Source organism: Falco punctatus (genome assembly GCF_963210335.1).
Source record: "Falco punctatus genome assembly, chromosome: 10".
Classification (NCBI taxonomy): Eukaryota; Metazoa; Chordata; class Aves; order Falconiformes; family Falconidae; genus Falco; species Falco punctatus.
Window position 1 is genome coordinate 18,047,662 of NC_137590.1, and position 16,327 is coordinate 18,063,988.

The 16,327-nt window shown below is 51.8% G+C and overlaps 1 protein-coding gene and 1 long non-coding RNA gene across 2 annotated transcripts; one reads left to right on the forward strand and one right to left on the reverse strand.

The window, feature by feature from the left end:
• Positions 1 to 144: 144 nt before the first annotated feature.
• Positions 145 to 2,461, reverse strand: LOC308070674 (cytochrome P450 1B1-like). Its single transcript, XM_080405033.1, has one exon. The coding sequence runs from the start codon at positions 1,857 to 1,859 to the stop codon at positions 318 to 320; it is 1,542 nt and encodes a 513-aa protein (XP_080261159.1). The 5' UTR covers positions 1,860 to 2,461; the 3' UTR covers positions 145 to 317.
• Positions 2,462 to 2,468: 7 nt separating this feature from the next.
• Positions 2,469 to 14,673, forward strand: LOC308070692. The gene is made up of 4 exons (XR_013930803.1): positions 2,469 to 4,725; positions 6,591 to 6,749; positions 8,049 to 8,162; positions 8,743 to 14,673. It is a non-coding gene; the product is annotated as an uncharacterized lncRNA (long non-coding RNA).
• The last annotated feature ends 1,654 nt before the right edge of the window (positions 14,674 to 16,327 follow it).

A 16,327-nucleotide genomic window follows, 5' to 3' on the forward strand; every position in this document is an offset into this window, starting at 1 on the left:
TTGCAGGGAAGTCCCCGGGGGGAGGTGGGCTTTGACCTGTCTTGGGGTGGGAGAGCTCAGGGGGATGCAAGACAGGGGTTCAGGTGTGAACGATGCTTCCAGCCACCACCACCCTTCCCCGGAGAAAACGAGTGGAGCCGGGTCCCATGTCAAAGGCATTTATTGCTGTGGGGACTCTCTGCCCTCCACCCTACAACCAGGGGCAGGGATGCACCGTGGCAAGATCCTCCTGCGGGCAAGGCAGGGTCTTCCCCTGCACCCCGGCCCTGCCAGGTCCAAACCGAGGGGGCACAGCACCAGCGGGACCCAGCACCTGCTCAGGGCTGGATGAGTGTGGGGAGCCTCTGCCGCACGGTGACGGTGAAGGGCCGTGGCTTCAGCGCCAGCCCGTGGATGCAGTCCATGGTGAGATGCTCCGCTGGGTTGGCGTGGAAGGAGCACTGGTGGAGGAGGATGGCAGTGAAGAGGAAAAGCTGGAGCTTGGAGAGCTGGTCCCCGATGCAGCGCCGCTGTCCAGCTGAGAAGACCATGACACTGCCAGCCCGGTCGCGGTCCAGGCGCTGTTGCACATCCAAGAAGCGCGTGGGGTCGAAGCGTTGTGGGTCAGGCCACTTGCTGCAGTCGTGGTTGACCGACCACTGGTTGATGAAGACCACGGTGCCTTTGGGGATGTGGAAGCCCTCAAGCTCCACGTCGTCCGTGGTAGCGTGCGGGATGGTGATGGGCACGAAGCTGCTGTAGCGCAGTGTCTCGTAGATGAAGGCCTCCAGGAGGGGCAGGTGCGCACGGTCCTCAGCTGTGGGCAACCGGGAGTGTCCCACGACCCGGTCCAGCTCAGCCTGGAGGTCCCGCTGGAGCCGCGGGTGCTTCAGCAGCAGCAGGAGGACCCACGAGAGCGCTGTGGACGTGGTGTCCTGCCCCGCACCGAAGATGTCGGTCATTGCCCCCTCCACATCCTCGGGTCCCAGCCCCTCCGGGGGCCTGTCGCCGCGCTCCACAGCAGCGATCATGACATCAGTCACATCACGCAGGGTGCGCGGGTCAAAGGTCTGGCGGTGCTGCGCCACCTTGGCACGCACGAAGCTGTGCAGCTCCTGGTTGAGGGCTTGGAAGTCACGGAAGACGCGGCGCACGGGGTTGGGGAAGCGCAGGAGCCAAGGCAGCACGTCCACCACACTGCCCGCCCCCACCGTCTGCCCAAAGCGGTCGTTACGGCCCAGCAGAGCCCTGAACTCACTGTTGGTGTGGCCGTAGCGGCGGCCGAAGCAGAGGGCGCAGAGGACGTTGGCGTTGGCCACCACCAAGAGCGGGGAGGGCTCGAAGTAGGCGCCGCCCCGGCTGTGCTGCAGGAAGAGCTGGATGAGGTCCCCGGCCTCGGCCGCCACGTGCCGCTCCACCTCGGCCGCCGTCGAGCGGGCGCGCAGGGCGGCGTGGGCCAGGCGCCGGCGAGCCCTCCAGCGGGGCGAGCAGGACCCGAAAGCCACGCTGCGCCCCCCGGACACCAGTTCGAAGGACGGGAAGTCGGGGCGGCCGGCAAAGCGGGTGCCCAGGCCCACCAGCGCCCGGCGGATGGCCGCCTCGCCGTTGAGCACCAGCACCCGCCGCCGGCCCAGCCGCAGCTGGAAGACGGCCCCGTAGCGCCGCGCCATGCGCCCGAAGGCCAGGTGGGGCAGGCGGCCCAGCTGCAGCACGTTGCCCACCAGCGGCCAGGGGAAGGGTCCCGGGGGGCTCCTGCCGCCCGACAGCCCCCGCCTGGTGCCGCCGCGCCGGCGCGCCCCGGCCAGCAGCAGGAGGGCACCGAGTGCCAGCAGCAGCGCCGGCCCCGCGGCCGCCCCGTCGGGGCTCCCGGCCGCGCTCATGGCTGCGGGGCCGCCGCTCGCAGCCGCTTTATAGCGCCGCCCCCCGCCCCTCCGCGGCCCCCACCGCCCCCCGCCCCGGGGGGGCCGGGCAGAATGCGCGGGGGGAGCGGGGGGGGCGGCCCGACGGGGCGCAGGCAGCGGCGGGGATGGGGCAGGGAGAGGAGCGGGGCGAGAAGGGGGGGAAGCTGGGGGGTGCTGGGCCGGGGCAGGGAGGGGGGTGGGTGGGAAGCTGGGGGGCGCTGGGCTGGGAGCTCCGCCGTGGGAATGCGGAGAGGCAACCGGCAGCCAACGTGTACCGGGAGGTGGGAATTTGTATGATGACTATTCTCCCTCTCCCCAAAAATGACAGACCTGCCACCCCCGGCGCCACACGGAGCGGGCACCGTGCCCGTCTGCCCCCCGGGCTCTTTCCCGTCCCCACGCCGGGCTGCAGAGGGCCCCTCGCACCGGCGGCTTCGCAGAGCCTGGCCCCACGCTGCGGCTTTGCGCTGGAATTTGGGCTTCGGGCGGCTTTCTGCGAATGTGGAGCTGGGTGTCGACTGATCCTGACCGGCCCTCGGTCCTGAACCGCGCCTCGTCCTGAGCATCACCTGGATGTCGGAGGTGAGGCTGCGGGTACCGGCTGCGGCGGGATGGGGGTTCGCTGCGTTACCGGGAGGTCAGAGTCTCTCTGCTTTTCTGCTGGCACCGACCTGGGAAGCGGTGACACCTGCCCCCTGCTCTCAGGCAGCCTGACAGGGTGCCCGAGAAGCGATGAAGAGGGTTGTTTTTATCAGGAGAAGTGGCGTCTTTTCTCGTGCATCCCCTTTCACCTGCGCTGCTCAGCAACATCCCCCGGGATGTTGAAGAAGAGGGTCCCGCTGAGCCAAACAGGGAATGAGCGCGATGCTGCCACGCCGGGGATGCGTCGCCCTGCCGAGCGCCTGCCTCCTGCCTCCCACCTCCCCCCTGCCTCCCACCTCCCGAAGCTGCTGGGGCTTCGGCTGGAGAGCAGCAGTCCCCGGCACAGCCTTGGGCTGTACCCGCGTGGGGCACGGAGGATGGAGCGGAGCTGGGTGCTGGTGATGCTCCCGAAAGGAAAACTAGACTTCTGGGGGTAAAAAAATAGGGGGATGTTGGTATTGGTGGGCACAGGAAAAAAAAGAGGGAGCAGAGCATATGTGGTTTGGTGAAATGGCCACTGCATCCCCGTGGGGGTCTGCGGGGGGGGGGGGGTGTAGTTGTTGCTCCCCAGCTTAACCAGCTCAAGCGCAGCCGCCTGGCGATGCCTGGGTCCTCGTAATGGGACCTTTTAGGAATTTACTGTGGCATTCGGATTGTGCAGTGGCACGTTTGTTGTGCCAAGAGGGATTTTGTCATTGTTGCGTTCTCCTGTGAAAAGTGACATTTCTGCTGGGGAATAGACATTTTCCCGGTGGATCCCAAGGGAGATCCACCCAATCAGGTCCCAGGTGCATGCAAGCTGAAGTGCATCAGTGGAGGAGTGAGGTGTCCGGCAGAGCATCCCAAACAGCTGTACCAGCAGCCAGAGGGCACGGTACAGCGCATCCCAAGCGCCGGTGCTGGTGATGGAGCGAGGAGAGGAACGTGCCCCCTCCCTCCCTCCAGCAGCTTTCACGCAGCCTCCGGATTTACAGCTCAGCTGCAGAGCGCCCATGTGGTTTTACATGTCGCAATGTTGTAGCCATCACACCTGTGATCAAGTCTCATTTTTCAGGAATTAAACTTCACATCAGCGAAGGTTTCTGCTGGACTGAGGGAGGCCAGCACCGACCACAAGGGAAACACTTTCCCAGGGAAAAAAACTTTTATTTCCTCATAGTTCCAGGCGTGCAAAGCAATAACGTTTGGTTAGAAAAGCTGCAAGTTTTAGGCTCCTATAACACAGAACTTTGTTTTCCAGCATGTGACGTTGCATGAGGTTAGCCTGTAATTCCCGTCAGCATTTCCTTTAATTTAAAACACTGAGGTTAGGAACTGGTGTGATCTGCCTGGTGCTCATGTGGTGGCTTTGGGGACGTTGCTTAGCAGCTCTGGCTGGATGCAGGGGGGAAGGTCGAGGCACAGCAGAGGTTGGACATGTTTTTTATATAACCCTTAAACTTTAAGGATATGTTGGTTACAGCAAAGGAGTGAATCCTGTTTGCTTGGGCGACAGAATATTAGTTCTTCACCAGTAAGGGTGTAATGGGAGGTTTTCTCGGCCACTTCCCACACTGGTCACCCAAACCCCAGTGTCACGGGGTTGTTTGTTGCTCCCCTCCAGCCCTTTGGCATCAGCCCCAGCCAACAGCGTCCTGAAGTGGCTTGTGGGGTGAGCAGCACCGCCACGCTCAGGGGGGCCGAGGTGGCCCTGATGGCCACCCCGGCCGCCGGGTGGGGACCTGGAGCTGCGGGTTCCAGAGTGATCTGTGCTGCTGGCCTAGAGATGGACAATAGCAGTGATGATGATGATGATTATGATAAAAAAAAAATATAATGAATACAGTAATAAATATAACAATAATAAATAGAATAATGATATCATCTTCATCATCATAATCACAACAACCACAATAATAATAGTAATAGTTATATAAAGCTGTGCTATAGCCATTTTCAGACCAGCTCCACTACCCTGACAGTCGCAGCAGCCCATGCCGTCTCTCCCCAGCCAGCCTTTTTTCAGGGCAATTCAGCAGGTTTGTTTTGGTTTTTTTAAGTTTTAAATTTTTTTTGCTTTATTTTCCTAAAAGCTCCTGAGGGGAAAGAAAAATTGGTCCCATGGTCCAACTGGTGCTTGGCCGGGGCACGTGGATGGCGGTTTTCAGCCACAGGACGTGTGTTGGGTCCAGAGGGAGTGGCATGGCTGGGTACCGGGTACCAGGTGAGGATGCAGGAAGATGGTGGGATGCTGCCAGCGGCGGCACTTGGGGGTTCGTGTCTCTGGGGGTTCAAGACGATGTGAGGGGGCTCAGCCTCCGCAGCCGGGGCTGGAATGGGGTCTGCTCTTCCAGCCCCCTCCTCGCTGCAGGGGTCTTGACCTGCGTCCCAGCCCGGGGGGATGTAGTATCACTGGGTTTGCAGAAAAGAAAATTAAGAGGGAAAAAAAAAATCCCACACTGTGGGAAAATGGGGAATTGCTCCTTGACGGGACCATGGCGGTTCTGGCTCGGGTTCCTCTGGTTTCGGGTGGGCAGAGGAGGAGGGGGGACCTCCCAGCTCCGGGAGGCTCCGGGACAGGAAAGCTTTTCCCAGCAGGATTCCCAGGCTGGATTCAAACAGTTTGAAGTGTCAGATAAATCAATCGAGGTTGAAACCTTTGGGTTTTGGTCAGCGTCTAATCTTTACAACATCCAAAATATATAACTAAGCTATTGAAATTAAGCTATTGATGCTTAATGAAGCTATTCGTAATTAAGCAAGCTATTAACAATTAATTAAGTAAACTATTTAAAAAGGAAAAAAGGAAAAAGAAAAGTCTTCCGCAGAGGAGGTTTCTTTTCCCGGTTTGGGGTCTGGGGGTGGCGAGCAGCTCCCGCTCACTGCCCTGCCCTCCTTCCCCCAGCGCCGGCAAAGGGATGGGACATACCGGGCAGCTCAGGGTTAAATCAGAATGCTGTCCTGGGGGGAAAGGGGTCTGGGGGCTCTTGTGGGGCTTGTCCAACTTGGTGCCTCCTGTTTTATTTGAAAAAATTTTGGTTTTGTTATATATTTATGTATTTATGTATATTTTTATATGTTACACATATATAAAAATATGTATATAAAATGGATTTTTAATATATAGATAAATCGTTGTGCAGATGAGCAACGGTTAGTCTGAAAATGGTTATGGTGTAACTCTATACAATATATATATTTTATTTTATTTTGGTCTCTGGCCCAGCACTGCAGATCGGTTTGAAACTGCGGCTCCATCACCCTGCTGGGCAGCAAGGGGAGCCCGCGGGGCTGCTCTGAGCATCGCAGCTCTGTTCACCCACACAATTATTTATATATACAGACAAAAAAACATATATACCCGAAAATAAATATAAATATATAAACACAGAAATGTAAATATATAAAGATATAAATACACAAACACATTTTTTATACATAGATATAAAAAATCTGAGCATGCTGGGAGAATGTTGACGTGGGAAGGCAGAGATCCTGCTGAGTGCTGCTGTTCCGGGGGGGGGACCAGCCTGTCACACTGTTTGCTGGGGAATGTTTCGCTTTCCAGCGCTGGATTTGGGGCTGGCAGAACTGGGAGCAAGGGAGCTAGGACAGGAGGGCAAGGCAGCCCCAGCCCCCTGCAATCAGGCCTTAAAAAGTCTTGCTCTGAAATGAAATAATAAAAAAGAAGATCCCAGAGTCAGGGGGGTTCCTCCACCTTCAGCAAATCCGGCCCCTGAGTGGGCGCAGGGACTGCAAGGGGAATGAGATGCGTGGCGCCAAGCTGAGCCTGAGGAGCAAAACAGGGACTGAAAAAAGGATGGACATGGAATCACAATGTTTTCCACTTGGAATAGCCCGTGAGGTGATAAACGGGACAATAAGGATAATAATTTCTTTAATTATTAATATGAGAATGCAGATGATAGTAATAATAATAATAATAATGATTATAATAATGATTATAACAACAATAACAACAGTAACAATAATGACCTCCAAGAATCTTTAAGTAAAACAAAATAGAAAATAAAGTTAAAATATCTTAAAAATAATTTGTTTTGTTCTGTTTTGTTTGGGTTTTTTTAGGTTAAAATCATCAATGGACACGAAAGATGATGAATTTGTTTCCGAAGGGATCCAAGTGACAATTCAGGCCAAGTAACCTAGAGTCCCATACCACTCCAAATATATTCAAACTTTTTATTCCAGCATAGCCAGGGAGTTCTTTTTAAGAAAATAAAAAATGTAAGTAAAAGCATTAAAACCTCAAACTTTTTTTGGCAGGACTCCTCACTGATGTTGCCAAAAGCCTCAGGGCAACATGCAGCCATGGGAGCCCCTGGGCAGTGCTGCAGTGAGGTTTGAGGCGATGAAATCTGGGCTTCTGCTGCTTGCAAATCTTATTTGCAGGGAACAAAAGCTGGGATTGGGCATATGCTGAAGGGCTGAAGCCCCAGGATGGTGGTTGAACATGCTGGCTTTGAGCATCCTGCTGTGCGTGAGGCCAAAAAAAATTTAAATTAGATAGATATATAGATAGATTAGAGAGATTAGATAGATTAGATAGATAGATTAGATAGATTAGATAGATAGGTAGATAGATAGATGGATGGATAGATGGATAGATAGATAGATATAGATAGATAGATATAGATAGATAGATTTGATAGATAAGATAGATTAGATAGAAAGATAGATAGATAGGTAGATAGATAGATAGATAGATGGATAGATAGATAGGTGGATAGATAGATAGATAGATAGATGGATAGATATAGATAGATAGATGGATAGATAGATAGATAGATAGATGGATAGATATAGATAGATAGATAGATGGATAGATAGATAGATAGATGGATAGATATAGATAGATAGATAGATGGATAGATAGATAGATAGATGGATAGATATAGATAGATAGATAGATTCAATAGATAGATGAGATAGATAAGATAGATAGATAAGATAGATTGATAAGATAGATTAGATAGATAAATAGATAGATAGGTAGATAGATATAGATAGATAGATTCGATAGATAGATAAGATAGATAAGATAGATTAGATAGATTTGATAGATAGATAAATAGATAGATAGGTAGATAGATAGATAGATTCGATAGATAGATAAAATAGATTAGATAGATAGATAGGTAGATAGGTAGATAGATAGAAGGATAGATAGATATAGATAGATAGATTCGATAGATAGATAAAATAGATTAGATAGATAGATAGGTAGATAGGTAGATAGATAGAAGGATAGATAGATATAGATAGATAGATAGATAGATAGATAGATTCGATAGATAGATAGATAGATAAGGCTGGAAGTCCATTTGCTCAGCTGGCGAGTCTCGCTCTGGGTCCGGGCCGTGCCTGAGGTTCTGCTGGGGGATGGGGTGGGCTGGGCTCAGCCCCATCTCCTGGGCAGGGGCACCAGGGCTGTAGCGCTGGGGTTTGAACATGTTCTTCTAGTGTCTGGGTCGTTGGGTGGTTTGATTCATAAAAAACTCGCAGTGTTATTGCTCTTAATTGCAGCTGATGGTTGCGTGAGCCACAGAGCACAGAGCTGGCCAGGAGCTTGGGCTGAAACCTGAAATTGCTGGGACGTTGCTCCATCTTCTTAGGACATCCTGCGGTTTTTCTCCAAGGGTTGGTATTTTGGGGTTTGGGTTTGGGTTTTTTTTCCTACTCTTAAATTTCCTTAGAAAAGTTCCTGCGAAAGGGTTTGGTCAGAAATTATGCTGCTTCTCATGCCCCAGCATCACCCAGCTCCCAAATATTTCAGCTCCTTCCCTGCCTGAAGGCAGCCAGAAGAAACCAGGTACAAACCCCAGCCCTGGCTCCAGCCCTGGCCAAGCACCAGCCCTCGCAGCCTCTCCCGGAGCTCAGGGTCGCAGGAAAACCCCGTACACCCAGGCAGCCCCTGCCACTGGCGGGACCTGGGGTTGTGGAGCAACTGCTCCAAACGTTTCCTTGCCCAGGGATGGCAGGGGTGTCTCCACGGGTCTGGGGGTGCTGTGCTCCCCTCGGGGCTCTTCCCACCTCTGCTGGCTCAGCATCTCCGCTTTAAGGTGCTCTTCAGCTATATTGGCCACTTACACATTATATTGCTTTTCCCCCCCTTACGTTTGCTAATTGAGGGTCTCCTTAAGGAGGAAGAAGAACGATGTTCTCCCTTTCGGCGTCGCCAATGAGATACTAATCCACTTTTACATGTTTTGACATCCAGAGTCTATAGATGGGATGTAGCTGCTTGACCTGGACCGGAGTCCACCCCCAAAGTGCCCAGTGCTGCTGAGATGACCCCCACCCCCAGCCGCAGCGTCAGACACACCGGTACAGTTTTCCTGTTAATTTAATAACCTGGTTGTGTCATTGTGTCTTTTTGGTGTTGTCCCCAAGAAAAGGGGATGCTGAAGGGGACCTGGTGCTGTTGCTCTGGCAGCAGCAAAACCCGGTCCCTTTCTCCTTCTCGGTTGTCCTCCCTGCCGGCAGATGGATGCAATGCACTGGTATTTTCATAAACATTATTTCAGAAACATATTTTTCATAAACACAGAAAACAGGCACTGCCTGATGTATGAAAAGCCAGAGTCAACCCTGGCTGAGGTCAGACTTTGCAGATTCCCACTGCTGGCAGTAAGCTTTGGATCAAGGACAAGACAAATAGAAAAATGAATATGGGAGACAGTTAGGAAACCAATCAGAGAAGAAAAAAAAATAAACACCAAACACCAAACTGAACCGAGTCCCTTGGGCTGATGGCTACCTACAAACCCTGACCTGTGAACACACACGAACTAAATGCTTAAAAAAATACAACGTCAGATGGGAGGAGAGAGTTTCCTTAAATTAAAAACACATTTAGAAAAATGAATGTGTTGTAACATCTCATTTCCTCTCTGGTTTGATTTTAAACTGCTCCAGAGGGGATTTTTCATCCTGTGTATAATATATTACGTTATATTACATTATATTATATTATAAAAAGCCAGCCGGTGTCTGAGCACAACATGAAATAATAGGAAAAATACACCTGATCTGGCAGGCGGAACTTCTCCTCGGTGTCTTCACAGGGTCTGGGATTGCAGAGCATCCCTGGCTGGCTTCTGGGGGTCCTGGGGCACATCCAGCTGCTTCCTCAAGCACCCTTTAACTGGAGTCATTTTTTCCTGGGTGGGGTGGGGGGAAACCAAAACCAGAAGAATTTGCTGTAACCACTTTTTTGAGGGTCTCTCCTCTCCTCGAACTCTTGCTGGTCTAATTTTTGCCTTCCCTGGGCCATACCAATGCTCGGGCGTTCTCTTTCTGCGGTCTTCCCCACTAAGGACTGAGGCAGCTGGGGAGCACATGCCTTGCCTCCCTGCCCGTGCTTACTTTAGTGGTTTTCAAATTTATTTCAAAATACATGGTGCATTGCTTGCTGCCAGTCGTCTCACTAAAGGGCTTTCTCAGCCTGGCTGTAAAACAGCGCACAGAAGTTTGGGGTTTTTATCCCCCCATCATTCACCGCCCAGAATTCAAGCCTTAGGCTCTGTTCGCATTCTGCTTCCCCAGCATAAATCTCTGCAATTAATTGGACTTTAGATTAGATTTACTGACCCAACAACGGTAGAAATGTTCTCCTTATTGTAAATCTTGATGAAAGTAATGACTTAAGAAATAATTAAACCTACCCACAAGGGAGCTGGGAAAGCAGCCGGTGGAACTGGGAGCAACGCCTTGAGCAAAGGGATGCTCAAACTCACCCCTGAGGTGTTGGGAAATAATTTACTTTGAGTAACCAAATCTGTTAATATTTGGGTTTGAGTGAGTGGCCTGTCCCCCGCGTGCCTTTGAGGGTGACCTGGAGAAGACACCGGAGGGAGAAGAGAGCCCTCGCTTGGGCTCTCCTGGGAAGCCGGCCGGGATGCAGCTCTGGCCATCACTTCCCTCTGGGTAATTCAGCTGAAAAAAGATTTGCCCAGAGGGGACACAGGTTGGTGGCTCTGGGGCTGTCGAGTAGGTTGTAAAGAGGAAAATGTGCTCAGCATCACTCTGAGATGTTTAACAGGGGGGTTGAGGGGAGCTCACATCCCCTGCGCTCACACCAGCTGCTAAGCCCACGAGGATTTAAATTTGACACCCCCAAGGTGGGGAGATGGCTGTACACTGCTGAGGCATGAGGTTAGCCCTAAGACACGCCAGCAAAACGTGTGTGCCCGTCCTCCTGGAGGTGGTTGGCCTCCACAGGCTTTGCCAACAGCCCCAGAGGAGCTGCGGTGGCAGAAGGGGTGACCAAGCCCTGTTCTTGCAGCGCCTGCAGTCTCGTGTTGATTTTTGGTTTGTTGGTTGTTTTCTTTTCCCTCCTGTCTCCCCCACTGCATCCAGCTCTGTCACCCAGCCAGGATCCCAACTGAACTGCGTAACTGGGTAGATAATATCCCCCAAATCCTCCAGTCCCATCCCGCATGGATTTTCTGCTCCAGCAGCAACACAAACCGCAGCCAACGTTTAAGGAGCCCAGAGCACCAACAGCTCAGGTCAGCCCAAAGGATTTTCTGGAGCTTGTGCAAGGCACAGGGGCGTTTGCAGGGCAGGGACAGTTGCAGCGAGGACCTGCCCCTCCACGGTTGTTGTACCCTGATGTTCAGCCCAAGCTGAGCTTTAGCTCCCTTTGAAATTGGGCTTTTGCAACATTTAAACGCATAGATTAATGATCCTGCTTCAAGATGAGGTCCTGATAGCCGGCTTAAACTAATGTCCTGTTAAACACAGCCTGTCTGTGCTATGAACTTGGTCTCCCTGCTCCGGTGGGAAAGGCAGCGCAGGGAGGGAAGCTGATGCCGAGGCAGCGCATCCCTCCAGAAGGCTGCTGCTGGCTGAGGTTTACCAGAAGGAGCACTTGGATGTTAAGAAGCCAACACGCTATTTCCAGGCAGCCTGGGTTCATGCAAAGTCAGCGCAGCAAGGGAAGCAAGCCGTCCGGTATCCTCCCACTGGACTCAAGCCACTTTGGCCTGACACATCCATTAAAAAAGCAATGTGGGATGTTTCTTCCATGCCGAAGGCAATGGGAGGCCCTTTCGCTGTTCCTGAGGCAGCCAAAATGTCACCCAAAGTGGATATACATAATGCAGAATTGTGGACACGGCCGACAAGCATCACAGAGGAACCCAGGGCAGCATCCCCACTTCGTTTTAAGCCCCAGCCTTCTTTCCTGAGCCTCCCCTGCGATGCCTTTGCCCTTGCCCCATCACCCCGCGAGTGCTTTGCCCGCATTGAGGGTGGTTTTAGTTCGGTTCTTCCTTCTGCTTCTGAGGTTTGTTTCCGCAGCTCTTGCTTGGTGCCAGCTGCTGGTGCGTGAAGCCCAAGTGCTGTCTCAAATCTGGCAGAGGGTTGTGCTGGGGACCTACAGGCTCGCTCAGGGCTCCTTGGAGGTGTCTTTTGGGGACCTTTGCGGCTTTCTGGAAGGTGCGATGTGTTCAGTCCTTGGGAGGCTTGGTCAGCTGCTGTTGGTGAGAGCAGTGGGCTTCGAGTTGCTGAGAGCAAGTGAGGGAAGAGCCTGTGATGGTCGCACACAGAAGATGAGCTCCTGAAGGCATTAAGTGGCAGGTACGAGCTAAGCAAAGGAAAGCAGTTAATCACACAGCAGATAATTACATGGTGGAGCTCGTTACTCTCTTCAAATCTATCCAGAGTCAATGTAAGGAGCAGTAAGTGAGCCTGTAGCCCAGCTGGATGCTATGACTGTGCCTGTGCTGCATTCAGAGCCACCTGGGACTCTAAATCCGTGGGGTTAGCCCATTATAGACGCTTCCCGGAAAACTGGGGTGCAGAATGTTGCATTTTTCAAAGAGCAACTCACCAGCAGCACAGCTGGTTGGAAGATGGGGAGACTGGGATTTCAGAGGTGCTGGTAAAGCTCCTGCCAGAGGGAAGCTCATGTGGGATCTGCCCTGCTCAAGAACTGGAGCAATGGGATGTTTCCGAGTCCAGGAATCGTTCCTGTGGGTTTCTGCTGCCATGCACTTAGCCTCACAAACAACCCAGGATGGGCTGGGGGGAGGCAAAAGCCAAAGACATCTCACAGACCAGCAAGCTGAGGTCAGGGATCCACCATTGCCCTCCATCCCACTCATTCTAAGGATGTTCTCCCAGCATTAGTAACACAAACGCTGAATTCTGGTGGATAAAGCTGCAAACCTGCCCGAGCTCAGCACAGGGGGAGCCAGAACACCCCAGTCTGTGCAGCTGGAACTGTCATGGTGCAAGAGTGACACGGTACCGGGACGCGCTGGATCTGGGTGCTCATGCCCGGCAGGAGAAGGCAGAAACCTCTCAGCTCTCACCTGCTGGCAGAGGTACCAGCAGCAGCACAACCAGCAACACCTGGGAGCTACAGCCTCCGTCTCGAGTCTCACCCTCATCTCTAGCAGGAATTCATTAAGTTTTTTTGTGTTGTGGTGGAAACAAGGCTTTGTCTGGGAGGAAAACCAGGTCTCGGGAATTGCTGGAGATAGCTCATCCCTTGGATCCAGGCTTTTACACACCAGCTGGGTTCAGGCTCCGGCAATGGTGCTGGAAGTCCTGCAATGGGCTGCGTGTCTCCTGCAAGGCTGGGCGCCACAGCCCTCTCCTCCAGCAGCCCTCAGCTTCCAAGGGAATCCATTTGCTTTTCTATCACTTAATAAACTGGCCCTGAAAGTCCTGCTCAAAGAAGATGCTGGCAGTGCACCCAGGGATGCCACGCATGGGCTGACAGCCTTTCTTTTCCTGTAATTAAAAGCTATTCAAGGGGTGTTTGCGTGCTGGTGGAGAGAGGAAGAGTGTCCTGCCAGCGAGAAGAAGGGGGCTGAAATGAGAAAGTCCCCTCTGGCATGTGTAACGGGGAAATAATCACCCGCTTTCCGTCAGGCCCTGCTTGGCCGGGGACCAGCTCCCCTCGGCCCCGGGAGGGAGAAGAGATTAATCCACCGTCACCGTGGATTAATGCTGACAGGAGGGCTGGCCCGTGACAAGATAGATGACAGGGTTACACGGCAATGCGTGAGAAGCCAGACCCTCTCAAGCCAGCATAGTTTTCCTTTCGTGACTGCCTTCCTCCTCAATCCCAGCCAGCTCCCACCTTGGGAAAGGCGCCTTTAACCCGTTCCTGCCCACCGATGGATCAGGAGAGCACACGAGGCTGGAGGAGATGTGGGAAGCCTGGAAGCAGGGTCAGAAGCAGAATAAAAATGCCCCAAACCAGCTTTGTTCTAGGGGCAGCTTCGTTTGCTCGTTAGCCTTGCCGAACACACAGCCTCCCTGGACCTACAGCGCCCTTCAGCACCTACAGCATCCATAATGCTTTCAGCCAAGCTCCGATAAATCCACACACGTGCACTCCTGGCAGCGGCATTGTGCTCGGGTTTATTGCAGCTGTAAATGCAAACTGCTCTCCTCCCGGCCTCGCTCACTGCATCCACTTGAAAGCCCCTGCGCTCGAAGCCTTGGCCCCACCGCCCCCAGGGCGAGCGAGGGCTCACACAGGCAGCCTCAGCCTCCCCTTCCAGCCAAGCAAGTTGCCCGTGACCACCTTCTGCACCCTCTCACTTGCCCCCTCCCCGCTCTGCTTTTCCCCTCTATTTCATACCTCAAATGCCTTAACTGGTTACTTACGCAAGTCACAGAGCAAAGCATACATAAAGTTGACTTCCATTGTGCTTTCCGTCCCAAGATTGGTTTAATCAATTATTATTTATTTCACTTTTCTGTCTGAGGCACAACACAGCTATGAGATGGAGGTGACGGTCTTAAGCTAGAGAAGGGATGGAGCTCATTAGCCCTGAGCAGCCAGGCTCAAGGACTCACTTTCATCCCAGTTTTTACCCTAGCAAAACCTCTCCCTGGGGGTGGTGGTGAACTCCACACAATTGTACTTTCTTCTTTCCCAGCAGATGTAGATGGTTTTAAAATATGTGATGGACCACCACTGATTAAAGGATCATATCTTGTCCCTATTTTGTATAAAAAACCAAGTACAGTCTAGTTATCTTACAAACAAGCTCCTGCTAAAGGAAACTAAAACTCCTCAGGACAAATTCAAGCAGCAGTAGAATAGAACTAGTTTAACCAAGTTAAACACCAACTTGCTGTCTTTTGCTGCACAGGAAGAATAAAAACATACCCTTTGTTTTCAGACTGGTGATGAAATCTTTGGCTTTGCTGTTAGCTTCCACTAAGACGTTCTGAATATCCTGGATGTGAGTTTAGGCTGTAGCGCTCCCCCCATTTTACTTCTTCACTTATTTGTAGCCTCAAGGTTACAGTTATTAAAACCTCCTTTGTGCCTTGCATTTAATGATGGGACAAACAAATCCTGAGTGCTCCAAAGTTTGTTTAAAGCCCCCAGATCATGGCGGGATTATGCAGATCTTTCCTGGAAGAGGCTGCAGACCACTTGAGTGAGACAGTGACGAACAATGTAACTCCATGGCACAGAGAAACCAATTTATATTATGAAGTTTCTCCTGAAAATAGAGACTGAAACGATCCAAAAGGGAAGCGATAGATCATACACCGTCGTTGTAGTCACAGCAGGAGTCGACAGTTGCCGCTTTCAATTTTCACCATCAGCAGCAAGGTCTGTGCCATGTCAAAAGCTGCATGTCAATAGCGCACACACATTGATCTTGCGAGGAAAGCCGCCACAGCCAAGGCGTTAGTTAACACACGCCACTGGCCAAGGGCAGCAGCACAGCGATAAACTCAAGTACAAATCTGTGTAGTTTAACTCATGTTGTGCAGTGAAAACAACTAAGCATTACCTCCGACTTTGGGCGACCTCGTACAGCCTGTGTTCCTCCAGCCACAGAGGAAAAAAATAACCAAAATAACCAACTTTGGGTGCTTCTGCCTTTGGTTATTTTTCTCCTCTGTGGCTGGAGGAACACAGGCTGTACGAGGTCGCCTTGTAAAGCTGATGCTGAACTGCAGCTCTGAGGGGAAACCGAGGCACAGGGCGCATTGAACCAGGATAACATAAACCATACAGACCCAAAAGGCTCCTCCCCGTAATTAAAACCACATCCCGGGGAAGCACTGTTGTCAGACAGTGGGTTTGTGTACTTGCAGAACTAACAAAAAGGGAGAACTGGAGCCGCCAAGCAGCACTTTATACTCACACCACCACAGCCACATCTGGAAAAATTTAGCATTTGCCTCTAAAGCTGGGTAGTTGGGAAAAGTTCGCTGACCACACACAGTGACACGCAGCCAGACAGCTATCTGCCCGCAGAGCGAGATGCATGGCCTTACAAGATGTGGCTGTTCTCCTCTAAAGAAAACATGGGAATATTTCTCAACGTGACACCAACTTGTGTCCCTCCCGCTGCCAGCCTCGCCTCACTCCTTGCCAGTTGTGTAGCTAAGGGCACAGCCAACTCTTCTGGAAACTCCAACGCAACTCGCAACGGGAACATGGAAACAAAACACTGCAGCCTCTATCTGCGTCGTTTCAATTAATCAAACCGCTCTCCATTGTGCTCTAATAAGGGCATTAGTGGTTTGGAGTAACACACGTATTTCTGTACGTTTCAATTCAGTTCTAATTTCCTCTTCACCTCTAGACACGGGTTTGAACACAGCAAACCTTGACAGGAGAAGCGTGAGCCAGACAATTGTGCCATGCACAAAACCGCTTCAGAATTTAAAGGTGAATATGATTTCTAATCACATTCCACTGCCTTGAGAGGAACTTTTTGGGAAACATTGAGAGAAGCATTTCAAGGAGACAGCAGGAAAAATGTTTACTAAAGGAATATTAATTATGCCTCCTCGAGGTTAAAGCAATG

What these genes read in the sequence shown, in the direction of transcription:
- LOC308070674 (XM_080405033.1), bottom strand. Translation starts at nt 1,859, where the DNA reads ATGAGCGCGGCCGGGAGCCCCGACGGGGCGGCCGCGGGGCCGGCGCTG.